Below are 17,514 nucleotides of genomic sequence, written 5' to 3'. Positions count from 1 at the left end.
ACCTGCCCCATCTACCTACCTGACCTGACCCGGTATCTACCTGACCCGGTATCTACCTGACCCGGTATCTACCTGACCCGGTATCTACCTGCCCCATCCACCTGCCCAGGTATCTACCTGACCCGGTATCTACCTGACCCGGTATCTACCTGACCCGGTATCTACCTGCCCCATCTACCTGCCCAGGTATCTACCTGACCCATCTACCTGACCCGGTATCTACCTGACCCGGTATCTACCTGACCCGGTATCTACCTGACCCGGTATCTACCTGACCCGGTATCTACCTGCCTCATCTACCTGCCCAGGTATCTACCTGACCCATCTACCTGACCCGGTATCTACCTGACCCGGTATCTACCTGACCTATCTACCTGCCCCATCTACCTGCCCAGGTATCTACCTGACCCGGTATCTACCTGCCCCATCTACCTGCCCAGGTATCTACCTGACCCGGTATCTACCTGACCCGGTATCTACCTGACCCGGTATCTACCTGACCCGGTATCTACCTGACCCATCTACCTGTCCAGGTATCTACCTGACCCGGTATCTACCTGACCCGGTATCTACCTGACCCATCTACCTGACCCATCTACCTGCCCCGGTATCTACCTGACCCGGTATCTACCTGACCCGGTATCTACCTGACCCGGTATCTACCTGACCCGGTATCTACCTGCCCCGGTATCTACCTGACCCATCTACCTGACCCGGTATCTACCTGACCTATCTACCTGACCCGGTATCTACCTGACCCGGTATCTACCTGACCCGGTATCTACCTGACCCATCTACCTGACCCATCTACCTGACCCGGTATCTACCTGACCCATCTACCTGACCCGGTATCTACCTGACCCATCTACCTGACCCGGTATCTACCTGACCCATCTACCTGACCTGACCTGCCCTACCTACCTGACCTGCCCTACCTACCTGACCTGCCCTACCTGACCTACCTACCTGACCTGCCCTACCTGACCTGACCCATCTACCTACCTGACCTGCCCCATCTACCTACCTGACCTGACCCGGTATCTACCTGACCCGGTATCTACCTGACCTATCTACCTGACCTGCCCTACCTACCTGACCTGCCCTACCTGACCTGACCCATCAACCTACCTGACCTGCCCCATCTACCTACCTGACCTGCCCCGGTATCTACCTGACCCGGTATCTACCTGACCCGGTATCTACCTGACCCGGTATCTACCTGACCCATCTACCTGACCCGGTATCTACCTGACCTATCTACCTACCTGACCTATCTACCTACCTGACCTGCCCCATCTACCTACCTGACCTGCCCCATCTACCTACCTGACCTGCCCCGGTATCTACCTGACCCGGTATCTACCTGACCTGCCCTACCTACCTGACCCGGTATCTACCTGACCCGGTATCTACCTGACCCGGTATCTACCTGACCTGGTATCTACCTGCCCCATCTACCTACCTGACCTGCCCCATCTACCTGCCCCATCTACCTACCTGACCTGCCCCATCTACCTGACCCATCTACCTGACCAGGTATCTACCTGACCTATCTACCTGACCTGCCCTACCTACCTGACCAGGTATCTACCTGCCCCATCTACCTGCCCCATCTACCCGCCCCATCTACCTGACCTACCTACCTGCCCCATCTACCTACCTGACCTGCCCCATCTACCTGACCAGGTATCTACCTGCCCCATCTACCTGACCAGGTATCTACCTGCCCCATCTACCTACCTGCCCTGCCCTACCTACCTGACCAGGTATCTACCTGTCCTGCCCTACCTACCTGACCAGGTATCTACCTGCCCCATCTACCTACCTGACGTGCCCTACCTACCTGACCAGGTATCTACCTGCCCCATCTACCTACCTGACCTGCCCTACCGACCTGACTAGGTATCTACCTGCCCCATCTACCTACCAGACCATGTATCTACCTACCTGACCATGTATCTACCTACCTGACCTGCCCAACCTACCTGACCATGTATCTACCTGACCAGGTATCTACCTACCTGACCATGTATCTACCTACCTGACCTGCCCTACCTACCTGACCATGTATCTACCTACCTGACCTGCCCTACCTACCTGACCATGTATCTACCTACCTACCTGACCATGTATCTACCTACCTACCTGACCATGTATCTACCTACCTACCTGACCAGGTATCTACCTACCTACCTGACCAGGTATCTACCTACCTACCTGACCAGGTATCTACCTACCTACCTGACCAGGTATCTACCTACCTACCTGACCAGGTATCTACCTACCTACCTGACCAGGTATCTATCTACCTACTTGACCAGGTATCTACCTGCCCTATCTACCTACCTGACCTGCCCTACCTACCTGACCATGTATCTACCTACCTACCTGACCATGTATCTACCTACCTACCTGACCATGTATCTACCTACCTACCTGACCAGGTATCTACCTACCTACCTGACCAGGTATCTACCTACCTACCTGACCAGGTATCTACCTACCTACCTGACCAGGTATCTACCTACCTACCTGACCAGGTATCTACCTACCTACCTGACCAGGTATCTATCTACCTACTTGACCAGGTATCTACCTGCCCTATCTACCTACCTGACCTGCCCTACCTACCTGACCATGTATCTACCTACCTACCTGACCATGTATCTACCTACCTACCTGACCATGTATCTACCTACCTACCTGACCAGGTATCTACTTACCTACCTGACCAGGTATCTACCTACCTACCTGACCAGGTATCTACCTACCTACCTGACCAGGTATCTACCTACCTGACCTGACCAGGTATCTACCTACCTGACCAGGTATCTACCTACCTACCTGACCAGGTATCTACTTACCTACCTGACCAGGTATCTACCTACCTACCTGACCAGGTATCTACCTACCTGACCTGACCAGGTATCTACCTACCTGACCAATAACTACCTACCTACCCGTCTGTCCCAGGTATCTACCTGACCAACATCCTGAAGACAGAGGAGGGGAACCCCGACTTCCTGAAGAGACACGGCAAAGAGCTGATCAACTTCAGTAAGAGGAGGAAAGTAGCCGAAATCACAGGAGAGATCCAGCAGTACCAGAACCAGCCGTACTGTCTGAAGGTGCAGCAGGACATCAAGGTAGGCCAATCAGAACCAGCCGTACTGTCTGAAGGTGCAGCAGGACATCAAGGTAGGCCAACCAGAACCAGCCGTACTGTCTGAAGGTGCAGCAGGACATCAAGGTAGGCCAACCAGAACCAGCCGTACTGTCTGAAGGTGCAGCAGGACATCAAGGTAGGACCAATCAGAACCAGCCGTACTGTCTGAAGGTGCAGCAGGACATCAAGGTAGGACCAATCAGAACCAGCCGTACTGTCTCAAGGTGCAGCAGGACATCAAGGTAGGCCAACCAGAACCAGCCGTACTGTCTCAAGGTGCAGCAGGACATCAAGGTAGGACCAATCAGAACCAGCCGTACTGTCTCAAGGTGCAGCAGGACATGAAGGTAGGCCAATCAGAACCAGCCGTACTGTCTCAAGGTGCAGCAGTACATCAAGGTAGGACCAATCAGAACCAGCCGTACTGTCTCAAGGTGCAGCAGGACATGAAGGTAGGCCAATCAGAACCAGCCGTACTGTCTCAAGGTGCAGCAGTACATCAAGGTAGGCCAATCAAAACAGCCTTACTGTCTCAACGTGCAGCAGGACATCATGTCTCTCCATCTCTCTTTCTACCTGTCCTAGTCCCTCTCTCTACCTGTCCTAGTCCATCTCTACCTGTCCTAGTCCCTCTCTCATGTCTCTCTACCTGTCCTAGTCTCTTTCTCTCTCTCCCTGGCCTAGTCTTTTTCTCTCTCTACCTGACCTAGTCTCTCTCTCTCTCTCTCTACCTGTCCTAGTCTCTCTCTCTCTACCTGTCCTAGTCTCTCTCTCTCTCTACCTGTCCTAGTCTCTCTCTCTCTCTCTACCTGTCCTAGTCTCTCTCTCTCTCTCTCTACCTGTCCTAGTCTCTCTCTCTCTCTACCTGTCCTAGTCTCTCTCTCTCTCTCTCTCTCTCTCTCTCTACCTGGCCTAGTCTCTCTCTTTCTCTCTCTCTCTTTCTCTCTCTACCTGGCCTAGTCTCTCTCTTTCTCTCTCTACCTGGCCTAGTTCCCCCCTCTCTCTACCTGTCCTAGTCCCTCTCTCATGTCTCTCTACCTGTTCTAGTCTCTTTCTCTCTCTCCCTGGCCTAGTCTCTTTCTCTCTCTCCATGGCCTAGTGTCTCTCTCTCTCTCTACCTGTCCTAGTCTCTCTCTCTCTACCTGTCCTAGTCTCTCTCTCTCTCTCTCGCTCTCTCTCTCTCTCTTTCTCCCTGGCCTAGTCTCTCTCTCTCTCTCTCTCTCTCTCTCTCTCTCCCTGGCCTAGTCTTTCTCTCTCTCCCTGGCCTAGTCTCTCTCTCTACCTGTCCTAGTCTCTCTCTCTCTCTCTCTCTCTCTCTCTCTCTCTCTACCTGTCCTAGTCTCTCTCTCTCTCTCTCTCTCTCTCTCTCTCTCTCTCTCTCTCTCTCTCTCTCTACCTGTCCTAGTCTCTCTCTCTCTACCTGGCCTAGTCTCTTTCTCTCTCTACCTGGCCTAGTTCCTCTCTCTCTACCTGGCCTAGTTCCCCCCTCTCTCTCTACCTGGCCTCGTCCCTCTCTCTCTCTCTCTCTCTACCTGGCCTAGTTCTCCTCTCTCTCTACCTGGCCTAGTTCCCCCCTCTCTCTCTACCTGGCCTCGTCCCTCTCTCTCTCTCTCTCTCTACCTGGCCTAGTTCTCCTCTCTCTCTACCTGGCCTAGTTCCCCCCTCTCTCTACCTGGCCTCGTCCCTCTCTCCTTCCCCTGCACCATAACAACAGTGGTCACCTCGCCTTTGATCCACTCAAAGGGAATATTGTTAATCAGATGGCCTGTGTTTTTGTCCCAGAGGTTTTTTGAGAACCTGAACCCGATGGGCAGTCTGGGTGAGAAGGAGTTCTCTGACTATCTGTTCAACAAGTCTCAGGAGATAGAGCCTCGCAACTGCAAGCAGCCGCCACGATTCGTAAGTAACCAGATCAAGCCTTCCGGTAGTGAGATGTAATTACCGATCATTGTTTCGATGTAAACGCTGCTCACTAATCAGTCAAACGGGGAGCATTTTTTTTAGATATATTTTTTTTACAAATACATTTATTATCACTTTGTATTTAGCTCAAATGTAACATCAATGGGTGGTAGGTATAAATCTGTCGTTCTGCCCCTGAACAAGGCAGGTTAACCCACTGTTCCCGGTAGGCCGTCATTGTAAATAAGAATTTGTTCTTAACTGACTTGCCTAGTTAAATAAAGGTCCCCCCCCAAAAAAATTGCATAAAATTAAAATGACAGATTTGTGTGATAGTGTGTTGTGCATGCTTACCCCAACTCTGTCATGAATTAATCTCTCTCTCTCTCTCTCTCTCTCTCTCTCCGTCTCTCTCTCTCTCTCTCCTCAGCCCAGGAAGACCCTGTACCCCCTGAAGTCCCCGGGGATTCGGCCGGTGCGTACCTCTACGTCAGGGACCCTGAAGGGCCACCCCGTACCCCTGGAGAGAGAGCCCCCGCACAAGATCACCTTCAGGAGCATCGCTGAGACAGAGCATGAGACCTCTTCCATAGCCTCGGTCCCCACCTCACCCAGCACCCCTACGCCCCCACAGTCTGCCTGCTCAGACCTCAGCTCTGTCTTCATGGAACCAGATCTCTATAGTGTTTATGGTGAGGCTGAGAGAGAGACACACACACACACTCAGACATATACATACCATTCAGTGATTTAAACACGTGTAAGATTATAATTGCAGAAGTGGATATAATTTGAGGTCTGTCTTCATTTTACAGGTGGCTCAACTTCTCTATGTGGCCATTTTATATCAGGTGGAAACTCCATGTTCTGTTCTGTTCTCCTCCCGCCCTCAAGTGAGTGTTACTGTTCTCGCTGTACGGTGAGGTGTGTCTGTCTGTGTTTAGGATTTAGGAAACAGAGCTTCTTTAGCTTGACAAACAAGAACACAGCCTTCCTATGGAGTATGCTGGTAGACTGGGTTAATGGGTTCTGGTGTCTGGTAGACTGGTTAATGGGGTGACTGGGTTAATGGGGTGACTGGGTTAATGGGGTGACTGGGTTAATGGGGTGACTGGGTTAATGGGGTGACTGGGTTAATGGGTTCTGGTGTCTGGTAGACTGGGTTAATGGGGTGACTGGGTTAATGGGGTGACTGGTAGACTGGGTTAATGGGGTGACTGGGTTAATGGGGTGACTGGGTTAATGGGGTGACTGGGTTAATGGGGTGACTGGGTTAATGGGGTGACTGGGTTAATGGGGTGACTGGTAGACTGGGTTAATGGGGTGACTGGGTTAATGGGGTGACTGGGTTAATGGGGTGACTGGGTTAATGGGGTGACTGGGTTAATGGGGTGACTGGGTTAATGGGGTGACTGGGTTAATGGGGTGACTGGGTTAATGGGGTGACTGGGTTAATGGGGTGACTGGGTTAATGGGGTGACTGGGTTAATGGGGTGACTGGGTTAATGGGGTGACTGGGTTAATGGGGGTCTGGTGGACTGGGTTAATGGGGGTCTGGTAGACTGGGTTAATGGGGGTCTGGTAGACTGGGTTAATGGGGGTCTGGTAGACTGGGTTAATGGGGGTCTGGTAGACTGGGTTAATGGGGGTCTGGTAGACTGTGTTAATGGGGGTCTGGTAGACTGGGTTAATGAGGGTCTGGTAGACTGGGTTAATGAGGGTCTGGTAGACTGGGTTAATGGGGTGACTGGGTTAATGGGGGTCTGGTAGACTGGGTTAATGGGGGTCTGGTAGACTGGGTTAATGGGGGTCTGGTAGACTGGGTTAATGGGGGTCTGGTAGACTGGGTTAATGGGGGTCTGGTGGACTGGGTTAATGGGGGTCTGGTGGACTGGGTTAATGGGGGTCTGGTAGACTGGGTTAATGGGGGTCTGGTAGACTGGGTTAATGGGGGTCTGGTGGACTGGGTTAATGGGGGTCTGGTAGACTGGGTTAATGGGGGTCTGGTAGACTGGGTTAATGGGGGTCTGGTAGACTGGGTTAATGGGGGTCTGGTAGACTGGGTTAATGGGGGTCTGGTGGACTGGGTTAATGGGGGTCTGGCGGACTGGGTTAATGGGGGTCTGGCGGACTGGGTTAATGGGGGTCTGGCGGACTGGGTTAATGGGGGTCTGGCGGACTGGGTTAATGGGGGTCTGGCGGACTGGGTTAATGGGGGTCTGGCAGACTGGGTTAATGGGGGTCTGGTGGACTGGGTTAATGGGGTCTGGTAGACTGGGTTAATGGGGGTCTGGTAGACTGGGTTAATGGGGGTCTGGTAGACTGGGTTAATGGGGGTCTGGTAGACTGGGTTAATGGGGGTCTGGTAGACTGGGTTAATGGGGGTCTGGTAGACTGGGTTAATGAGGTGACTGGGTTAATGGGGTGACTGGGTTAATGGGGTGACTGGGTTAATGAGGTGACTGGGTTAATGAGGTGACTGGGTTAATGGGGTGACTGGGTTAATTGGGGTGACTGGGTTAATGGGGTGACTGGGTTAATGGGGTGACTGGGTTAATGGGGTGACTGGGTTAATGGGGGTCTGGTAGACTGGGTTAATGGGGTGACTGGGTTAATGGGGTGTCTGGGTTAATGGGGTGACTGGGTTAATGGGGTGACTGGGTTAATGGGGGTCTGGTAGACTGGGTTAATGGGGTGACTGGGTTAATGGGGGTCTGGTAGACTGGGTTAATGGGGGTCTGGTGGACTGGGTTAATGGGGGTCTGGTAGACTGGGTTAATGGGGGTCTGGTAGACTGGGTTAATGGGGGTCTGGTAGACTGGGTTAATGAGGTGACTGGGTTAATGGGGTGACTGGGTTAATGGGGTGACTGGGTTAATGGGGTGACTGGGTTAATGAGGTGACTGGGTTAATGGGGTGACTGGGTTAATTGGGGTCTGGTAGACTGGGTTAATGGGGTGACTGGGTTAATGGGGTGTCTGGGTTAATGGGGTGACTGGGTTAATGGGGTGACTGGGTTAATGGGGGTCTGGTAGACTGGGTTAATGGGGTGACTGGGTTAATGGGGGTCTGGTAGACTGGGTTAATGGGGTGACTGGGTTAATGGGGGTCTGGTAGACTGGGTTAATGGGGTGTCTGGTAGACTGGGTTAATGGGGTGACTGGGTTAATGGGGTGACTGGGTTAATGGGGTGACTGGGTTAATGGGGTGACTGGGTTAATGGGGTGACTGGGTTAATGGGGTGACTGGGTTAATGGGGTGACTGGGTTAATGGGGTGACTGGGTTAATGGGGTGACTGGGTTAATGGGGGTCTGGTAGACTGGGTTAATGGGGGTCTGGTAGACTGGGTTAATGGGGGTCTGGTGGACTGGGTTAATGGGGGTCTGGTGGACTGGGTTAATGGGGGTCTGGTGGACTGGGTTAATGGGGTCTGGTGGACTGGGTTAATGGGGGTCTGGTAGACTGGGTTAATGGGGGTCTGGTAGACTGGGTTAATGGGGGTCTGGTAGACTGGGTTAATGGGGGTCTGGTAGACTGGGTTAATGGGGGTCTGGTAGACTGGGTTAATGGGGGTCTGGTAGACTGTGTTAATGGGGGTCTGGTAGACTGGGTTAATGAGGGTCTGGTAGACTGGGTTAATGAGGGTCTGGTAGACTGGGTTAATGGGGTGACTGGGTTAATGGGGGTCTGGTAGACTGGGTTAATGGGGGTCTGGTAGACTGGGTTAATGGGGGTCTGGTAGACTGGGTTAATGGGGGTCTGGTGGACTGGGTTAATGGGGGTCTGGTGGACTGGGTTAATGGGGGTCTGGTAGACTGGGTTAATGGGGGTCTGGTAGACTGGGTTAATGGGGGTCTGGTAGACTGGGTTAATGGGGGTCTGGTAGACTGGGTTAATGGGGGTCTGGTAGACTGGGTTAATGAGGTGACTGGGTTAATGGGGTGACTGGGTTAATGGGGTGACTGGGTTAATGAGGTGACTGGGTTAATGGGGTGACTGGGTTAATTGGGGTCTGGTAGACTGGGTTAATGGGGTGACTGGGTTAATGGGGTGACTGGGTTAATGGGGTGTCTGGGTTAATGGGGTGACTGGGTTAATGGGGTGTCTGGGTTAATGGGGTGACTGGGTTAATGAGGTGACTGGGTTAATGGGGTGACTGGGTTAATGGGGTGACTGGGTTAATGGGGGTCTGGTAGACTGGGTTAATGGGGTGACTGGGTTAATGGGGGTCTGGTAGACTGGGTTAATGGGGTGACTGGGTTAATGGGGGTCTGGTAGACTGGGTTAATGGGGGTCTGGTGGACTGGGTTAATGGGGGTCTGGTAGACTGGGTTAATGGGGTGACTGGGTTAATGGGGGTCTGGTAGACTGGGTTAATGGGGTGACTGGGTTAATGGGGTGACTGGGTTAATGGGGTGACTGGGTTAATGGGGTGACTGGGTTAATGGGGGTCTGGTAGACTGGGTTAATGGGGTGACTGGGTTAATGGGGGTCTGGTAGACTGGGTTAATGGGGTGACTGGGTTAATGGGGGTCTGGTAGACTGGGTTAATGGGGGTCTGGTGGACTGGGTTAATGGGGGTCTGGTAGACTGGGTTAATGGGGTGACTGGGTTAATGGGGGTCTGGTAGACTGGGTTAATGGGGTGACTGGGTTAATGGGGTGACTGGGTTAATGGGGTGACTGGGTTAATGGGGTGACTGGGTTAATGGGGTGACTGGGTTAATGGGGTGACTGGGTTAATGGGGGTCTGGGTGACTGGGTTAATGGGGGTCTGGTGGACTGGGTTAATGGGGGTCTGGTGGACTGGGTTAATGGGGGTCTGGTGGACTGGGTTAATGGGGGTCTGGTAGACTGGGTTAATGGGGGTCTGGTAGACTGGGTTAATGGGGGTCTGGTAGACTGGGTTAATGAGGTGACTGGGTTAATGGGGTGACTGGGTTAATGGGGTGACTGGGTTAATGGGGGTCTGGTAGACTGGGTTAATGGGGTGACTGGGTTAATGGGGTGACTGGGTTAATGGGGGTCTGGTAGACTGGGTTAATGGGGTGACTGGGTTAATGGGGGTCTGGTAGACTGGGTTAATGGGGGTCTGGTGGACTGGGTTAATGGGGGTCTGGTAGACTGGGTTAATGGGGGTCTGGTAGACTGGGTTAATGGGGGTCTGGTGGACTGGGTTAATGGGGGTCTGGTAGGCTGGGTTAATGGGGGTCTGGTAGACTGGGTTAATGGGGGTCTGGTAGACTGGGTTAATGGGGGTCTGGTAGACTGGGTTAATGGGGGTCTGGTAGACTGGGTTAATGGGGTGACTGGTAGACTGGGTTAATGGGGGTCTGGTGGACTGGGTTAATGGGGGTCTGGTGGACTGGGTTAATGGGGGTCTGGTGGACAGGGTTAATGGGGGGTCTGGTAGACTGGGTTAATGGGGGTCTGGTAGACTGGGTTAATGGGGGTCTGGTAGACTGGGTTAATGGGGGTCTGGTAGACTGGGTTAATGGGGGTCTGGTAGACTGGGTTAATGGGGGTCTGGTAGACTGGGTTAATGGGGTGACTGGGTTAATGGGGGTCTGGTAGACTGGGTTAATGGGGGTCTGGTAGACTGGGTTAATGGGGTCTGGTAGACTGGGTTAATGGGGGTCTGGTAGACTGGGTTAATGGGGGTCTGGTAGGCTGGGTGGTCGTGCTCCACATTTAGTGTGGGTAGGGTGGGTAGGGTGACCTGTATTTTGCATATCCCACTCCCCCTGAGACCCTCAGAGTTGGGACACAGCCAGTGGATCAGCCATCATTGACGGCAACCTTGAAGCAATTACTAGTTCATTGTCTTGCTCAAGGCCAGAATGGCAAATTTTACCTTGTCTTCTTCGGAAATCGATTAAACCAGCCCGTTTCCCCCCCAGCCCGTTTCCCCCCCAGCCCGTTTCCCCCCCAGCCCGTTTCCCCCCCAGCCCGTTTCCCCCAGCCCATTTCCCCCCAGCCCGTTTTCCCCCAGCCCGTTTTCCCCCCAGCCCGTTTCCCCCCAGCCCGTTTCCCCCAGCCCGTTTCCCCCCAGCCCGTTTTCCCCCAGCCCGTTTTCCCCAGCCCGTTTTCCCCAGCCCGTTTTCCCCCAGCCCGTTTTCCCCCAGCCCGTTTCCCCCAGCCCGTTTCCCCCAGCCCGTTTTCCCCCCCAGCCCGGTTTCCCCCCAGCCCGTTTCCCCCCCAGCCCGTTTCCCCCCCAGCCCGTTTTCCCCCCAGCCCGTTTCCCCCCAGCCCGTTTTCCCCCAGCCCGTTTCCCCCCAGCCCGTTTTCCCCCCCCGTTTCCCCCCAGCCCGTTTCCCCCCAGCCCGTTTCCCCCCAGCCCATTTCCCATAACTTTGTGACAACTGCTGGTGTAAAAAGGACTTTATAAATACATTTGATTGATTGATTGATTGACTATACCTTTATGTACATGTGTAGAGTTCCACTCAGTGTCTTGTGGAAGCCTTCACCAGCTAGGAGAGGAGTTACTGAAGCCCCCTCCACTTCCCCCTCGCAGGAAGGATGCTTTCTCTGAGACCAAGGTAACGTACACACACCGTGCAATTTCTAAGTCGAACCTCTTGCAATTTCAAGTTTTGTATTTTTTTGTGAAATGGAAGCATTGTTTTACTGGGGTCAAGCTAACACACACTTAGTACAGTACACCATTCAAGATGTTTCTCTGAGTTAGTCCATCTGATTGGTTCTCAACTCTGACTCCTGTTTAATAATATATTTCTCTTTGTTTATATGACTTTGACCCTCCTGTGTTTTGTAGTTGAGTTCCAGGTCCAAAGGTCCCCCAGCCATCCCCCCCAGACTGCCCCCTCCTCTCCCCAGGGTCCAGCCCCGCACCCCAGTCTACAACGGCCCCAGCGACGGCCCCCTCCCCAGCCCCCCACCTCCACCCCCCCGGGACCCCCAGCCAGACACCCCTCCCCCCGTCCCCCAGAAGCCACCAGAGATCTTCATTAACTACCCCCCGAACATCCAACCCTCCCCCGTCAGCCGCTTCCACTGGGATTTTGGCAGTTCCCCCTCCTCCCCTGGAACGCCCCCGGGTTCCCCCTCGCCCCGCGTCCCCCGACGGAGCTGCCTGCTCAGCGCCAGCCAGAACAGTCTCTGCCCGCTCCCCCTGCCCATCATGGCCCCACCTGTACCTCCCCGCCACAACTCATCCTCCCAGCTCCCCAAACTTCCACCAAAGACCTACAAGAGGGAGCTGTTGTCACCCCCTTTACAGAGCCTCTCATTGGTGGAGAGCACAGAGGGTAGCCAATGAGGAGCCTCCTTGCTTCTTTTGTTTCCTTATCATCATGGCTGCTGCTCCACACAATACAAACTGTATCATACTATGACCTCATGACACAGAGCGATTTAAAAACAAACTAATCAGGATTTTTTTTCTAAAGCTACTGATCGTAACAAAGACTCCAAAACCCCTCCCACTCATCTCCTACATTGACCAATCACAACACGGCCACTCCTCTCAGGGTATCAGTAGCCCCACCTTCATTTCAAGCCCTCTGTGCCAATGGGAAATCCACACCAGTGTGCCAGCCAATGAACAAGGAGCCCCAAGACACTGACTCAAACTCCTCCTCCTCTGTGGGTGTGCAGTACACGTCACACACCTGTACACAACATTGACTCTGTCATTTTCTTCATATAGATATTCCACTCTGTACTGGAGTGGACAGGACAGTATGCCATAGTCCAGCAGTAACTCTCCTACCCCCAAAAGTGACACTGTGCTGAACCCAGAAAGGAGAGTCCTCCTCAGCCTGTCCTGGTGGTTGGGGACTATACAGACCACCATGACACTTCCATCGGCATGGACAGCTCCTCTCACTGACAACGCTTTGTGTGGATCTATGGGCATTGTCGCGTTGGCACACGGTCGTGTTGCGAACGCCATTCACTGGTTCACCCCAGGAGTCTGTCCTCCTTACCTGTGGTTCCGGACGGACGGACGGACGGACGGACGGACTCCACTCTGGACCGTACAAGACCTCAATGCTCTTTTATCATCGAACTAATCAAACACACATTTACTGTGGTTCTGTCTGGAACAAGCACGAGGATCATCAAAGTGTTGGAAGTTCTCCTCGTGAGGCTCCTCCCATCACCTTTTAGTGACCAGTCCTATGTTCTGCAGGGGGTCATATAAGGGATTCATGTTTTGAGGAATGACTAACTAAAAATGGACTGTGGATATTTCCATCCAGTCGTTCAGACATTACCAACCTGATCGTTGTCACACTGAAATCCTTCCCCTCCTTTTTTTTTTCTGTTGGTCTCTACTGTGCACTGAACTGAGTAGAGCTGTGACTGTAATGGGTGTGAGCTCAGCGGTATTCACAGGGCTGTGTTACTGTGTGGTACAGGAGGATCATATAGCCCTGGACATGGGGTCCTTGCTGTAGTTGGTAGCTACATCCAGCCCTGCTGGTCCTAGAATTACCCTCCATTTCAGATGTTGCCTTTGACCCCACAGCACTGACCTCTGTGGGCCTCTGCTAGAGGGACGGGTGGTGTGTGTTCGCTCCACCCTCTGCTAGAGGGACGGGTGGTGTGTGTTCGCTCCACCCTCTGCTAGAGGGACAGGCGGTGTGTGTTCGCTCCACCCTCTGCTAGAGGGACGGGTGGTGTGTGTTCGCTCCACCCTCTGCTAGAGGGACGGGCGGTGTGTGTTCGCTCCACCCTCTGCTAGAGGGACAGGCGGTGTGTGTTCGCTCCACTTGCACATAAAGCTTGGTCAACGTTTGTTATCTACCCTTTTTTTAGTCATATGATGGATATCAAAGAGCTCGGAAAAGGATTTGACGACAACCTTTATCTCTTCTCCTCTGAGATATCTCTTCTCTGCCCTCTCTGCCTATCTCTTCTCTTCTGCCCTCTCTCTTCTCTTCTGCCCTCTCTCTTCTCTTCTGCCCTCTCTCTTCTCTTCTGCCCTCTCTCTTCTCCTCTGCCCTCTCTCTTCTCCTCTGCCCTCTCTCTTCTCCTCTGCCCTCTCTCTTCTCCTCTGCCCTCTCTCTTCTCCTCTGCCCTCTCTCTTCTCCTCTGCCCTCTCTCTTCTCCTCTGCCCTCTCCACTCTCTCTTCTCCTCTGCCCTCTCCACTCTCTCTTCTCCTCTGCCCTCTCCACTCTCTCTTCTCCTCTGCCCTCACCACTCTCTCTTCTCCTCTGCCCTCACCACTCTCTTCTCCTCTGCCCTCACCACTCTCTCTTCTCCTCTGCCCTCACCACTCTCTCTTCTCCTCTGAGACATCTCCACTCTCTCTTCTCCTCTGAGACATCTCCACTCTCTCTTCTCCTCTGAGATATCTCCACTCTCTCTTCTCCTCTGAGATATCTCCACTCTCTCTTCTCCTCTGAGATATCTCCACTCTCTCTTCTCCTCTGAGATATCTCCACTCTCTCTTCTCCTCTGCCCTCTCTCTTCTCCTCTGCCCTCTCCACTCTCTCTTCTCCTCTGCCCTCTCCACTCTCTCTCCTCCTCTGCCAGTGATGTGGTGACAACAGCGGCCAGACCTTTATCTGTCCAGGGAAGCGAGCAGATTGCAACATGCTAATGTGAGGCTCCGTTAGCTGTTACATGTTAGTTACTGTTTGGTGTAGTACAGATCGACCAGCCTTAACTTGTCCATACTTCCCTCAATTGCTGATTTGGAAGACAACCAATGTCCTCTAAATGTCCTTGTCTAGTTGCAGGGGGTTTGTTTGAATTTTAGAAAATGCAGCGTAATTAAAAAATAAAATAATAATTGCTCCATGAAGTAAATCCAACATTGTGTATGCCGCCATCTTGTCAATTTAAAATAAAGGAATATTTTCTAAATTTGAGTTCTGAGCAATTAAATGCTGCAGGGGTGGGGGGGGGGGTCAAACAGGAAATTGACTGAGTTCTGTTCAATTCCATTTTGTTCCGTTTTTTTTTTCTGTGACCTCAATGCAGAGTTCCTCCTTGAGAGAAGTCAGATCAAGCCCGAACTGTGAGATGTCGAAAGGGAGTTGTAGTTTCCAACAAACCAATATTCTACGTAGTAAAACGTAGTAATAAACTACAATTCCCATAATCCACTGCACGCCTACTTGTCTGGTCTGTTGGGCAGACCAGAGAGCGAAAGGAGACGTAGTTCAATCCGAGGGATTGAGAACAGCTGCTTCGTGAGGTATCTCTACCTGAAACTACCTGATCTCAGTGATTGATAGTTGGCATTACTCGTTCTTCCTTTGAAGAACGAGTAAAATAGTGATCAGACAGCAGCTTTATAGACATGAGATGAGGCTTGAAATGGTCATCAAACAAAACCAATGTATGCTAACATAAGCAACTTTACTACAGTAATGTGAATAGACGCTGGTTAATCAGTAATGGGCATTCACTACCATCAAGGGACTTGTATTAATTATTCTGTGTTTTCACATAATGCATTTAATGTTTGTTTTTTTTTTTTTAAGATGGAAACTGAAAAGAAATGTGATTGAAAAATATATATTTATATAATTGTACAAAAACCGAACCGACCTCGAACACACAGCTCAGCACTACTATTCAAACGAACCCCCTGCAACTACACATGGACGTTTCAAACACATTGATTGGTTGTGTCAAGTTAAGGTTGGTCGTACATTCTCTGTGCTCAGCCAATCAGTACCTACCTAATAATAACACACATCAGCCAGCTGGAACAGAGTAATGGTCTGACCAGGGGATCTCTCCAGAGGATGAGACCTACCTGAATTTGTCCAATAGAAACTCTTGTTTCATAATGTTGCATAAGGTTTTCTGTTGCAAGGTTGTTGTTGTGTTTTGCTAATGAATACATCCCTAAAAAGTCAAGATGATGTCTTAAATGAAACGAATCACCCCAAGTTAAAAATGTGTCCTATCTGCCCAACACTACAGACTTGTTAGTACCATCATCCCCAGTTACTGTACCAGCCTTCTGGTTGTGTATGGAAATTCAGCATTGGAGGCATCACACGTAGCAACCCCACCAAAGCCTGGGACAAACTGGGAATTGGCTCCAGAGCTCCCCCAGTGGACAAACTGGGAATTGGCTCCACAGCTCCCCCAGTGGACAAACGGGGAATTGGCTCTACAGCTCCCCCAGTGGACAAACGGGGAATTGGCTCCACAGCTCCCCCAGTGGACAAACGGGGAATTGGCGCCACAGCTCCCCCAGTGGACAAACGGGGAATTGGCGCCACAGCTCCCCCAGTGGACAAACTGTGAATTGGCGCCACAGCTCCCCCAGTGGCTGTTTGAGATATCTATTCACAGAGAGGGGAGCCTGCTTCTGTTAGCAAGAGGTCCTTGTCCTCTCAAAAAATACCTTTTTAATTTGAAGACTGAACCAACACATGCATCATGCTCGGATGTGCCTTTTTAATTTAGTTTTCTATTTTACAGAGTAGAGGCAAAAGGTGTCTAATGCTATTAAAAAAAAAAACCTGAAAGGACAAACTAAACACGGTTTCCTATGTAATGCTTAGAACAAAGGCTATACACTAGAAAAACTGTACACGCTTGTGGATGCTGTGTATGTATACACTAACTAAATAATTTGCATAAAGTGACTTCTCGGTTGTATTACATATACCACCCCCCACGTTGCCTAACTGTCCAATGCTGCCATGGTCAGATAACAGGTCACTGTGTCTCTAACTTACCTACCACCCCCCCCCCCCCAGGCTAGAATCTAAACCCTGGGACTTAAAACAGAATGAAGCCATGTCTTCTGACCCTAGCCTGAGTTCTAGCCTGGCTTGTGCTGTCTTGCCAACTCTTTTGTATTATTGTCACACTACGTACGTACTGTTGTGTTTTTGTTTTTTTATGTCATTAAAAGTGTGTCATGACGTGACAAAGAAATAGGAGTTGGCAAGACGACACATGCAGATCTGGGACTCTGGCTAATTTCTCCCTCCCAGCTAGTGTAAAGGAACTAAAGGTTGTGTCCCAAATTGCACTCTATTCCCTATGTAGTGCAGTAATACCCTATGGGCCCTGGCCAAAAGTGTGTGTGTGTATATGTATACACTTTTGGCCAGGGCCCATAGGGTATTACTGCACTACACCTTTATTTCCTTTACACTAGCTGGGAGGAGATACCAGATTGAATGCCTGTCTGCCTGCTTTATATAGCAAGCCACAGCTCCCCCAGAGTTACTCAGGCCAGTTTATTAGGTACACCACCACTTTCACAAATTACTGTGGCTTGCTATATAAAGCAGGCAGACAGGCATCGAGACATTCAGTTACTGTTGGATTGAACGTCAGGTCACTGGTTTTGCAGGAGTCCATGGCCCCATCCTGCCTGGAGTCAACAGTACAGGCTGCTGGTGTTGTGTGTTTCTGCCACACGTCAGGTCCCTTGATACCAATTTACCGATGGTTTGAAGCCCAACGCAGATTCATCCCTTCATGGCTACGGGGG

The 17,514-nt window shown here is 51.6% G+C and overlaps 1 protein-coding gene across 2 annotated transcripts in view; it reads left to right on the top strand.

Annotated features, from left to right (window-relative positions):
- Positions 1-16,654, top strand: part of LOC135525487 (son of sevenless homolog 2-like) — a 63,365-nt gene extending 46,711 nt beyond the window's left edge. For both annotated transcript variants that reach the window (XM_064953157.1, XM_064953156.1), the window contains 6 exons: positions 2,974-3,146; positions 4,949-5,065; positions 5,499-5,760; positions 5,884-5,961; positions 11,507-11,610; positions 11,847-16,654. In XM_064953157.1, coding sequence (XP_064809229.1) covers positions 2,974-3,146; positions 4,949-5,065; positions 5,499-5,760; positions 5,884-5,961; positions 11,507-11,610; positions 11,847-12,350 — 1,238 coding nt within the window. In that variant the 3' untranslated portion in view covers positions 12,351-16,654. The remainder of the gene's footprint in view (positions 1-2,973; positions 3,147-4,948; positions 5,066-5,498; positions 5,761-5,883; positions 5,962-11,506; positions 11,611-11,846) is intronic.
- The last annotated feature ends 860 nt before the right edge of the window (positions 16,655-17,514 follow it).

This window comes from Oncorhynchus masou, chromosome 32, assembly GCF_036934945.1.
Source record: "Oncorhynchus masou masou isolate Uvic2021 chromosome 32, UVic_Omas_1.1, whole genome shotgun sequence".
NCBI classification, from domain to species: Eukaryota; Metazoa; Chordata; class Actinopteri; order Salmoniformes; family Salmonidae; genus Oncorhynchus; species Oncorhynchus masou.
The sequence above is the reverse complement of the archived record's forward strand: the minus strand, read 5'-3'. Positions and strand labels throughout refer to the sequence as shown.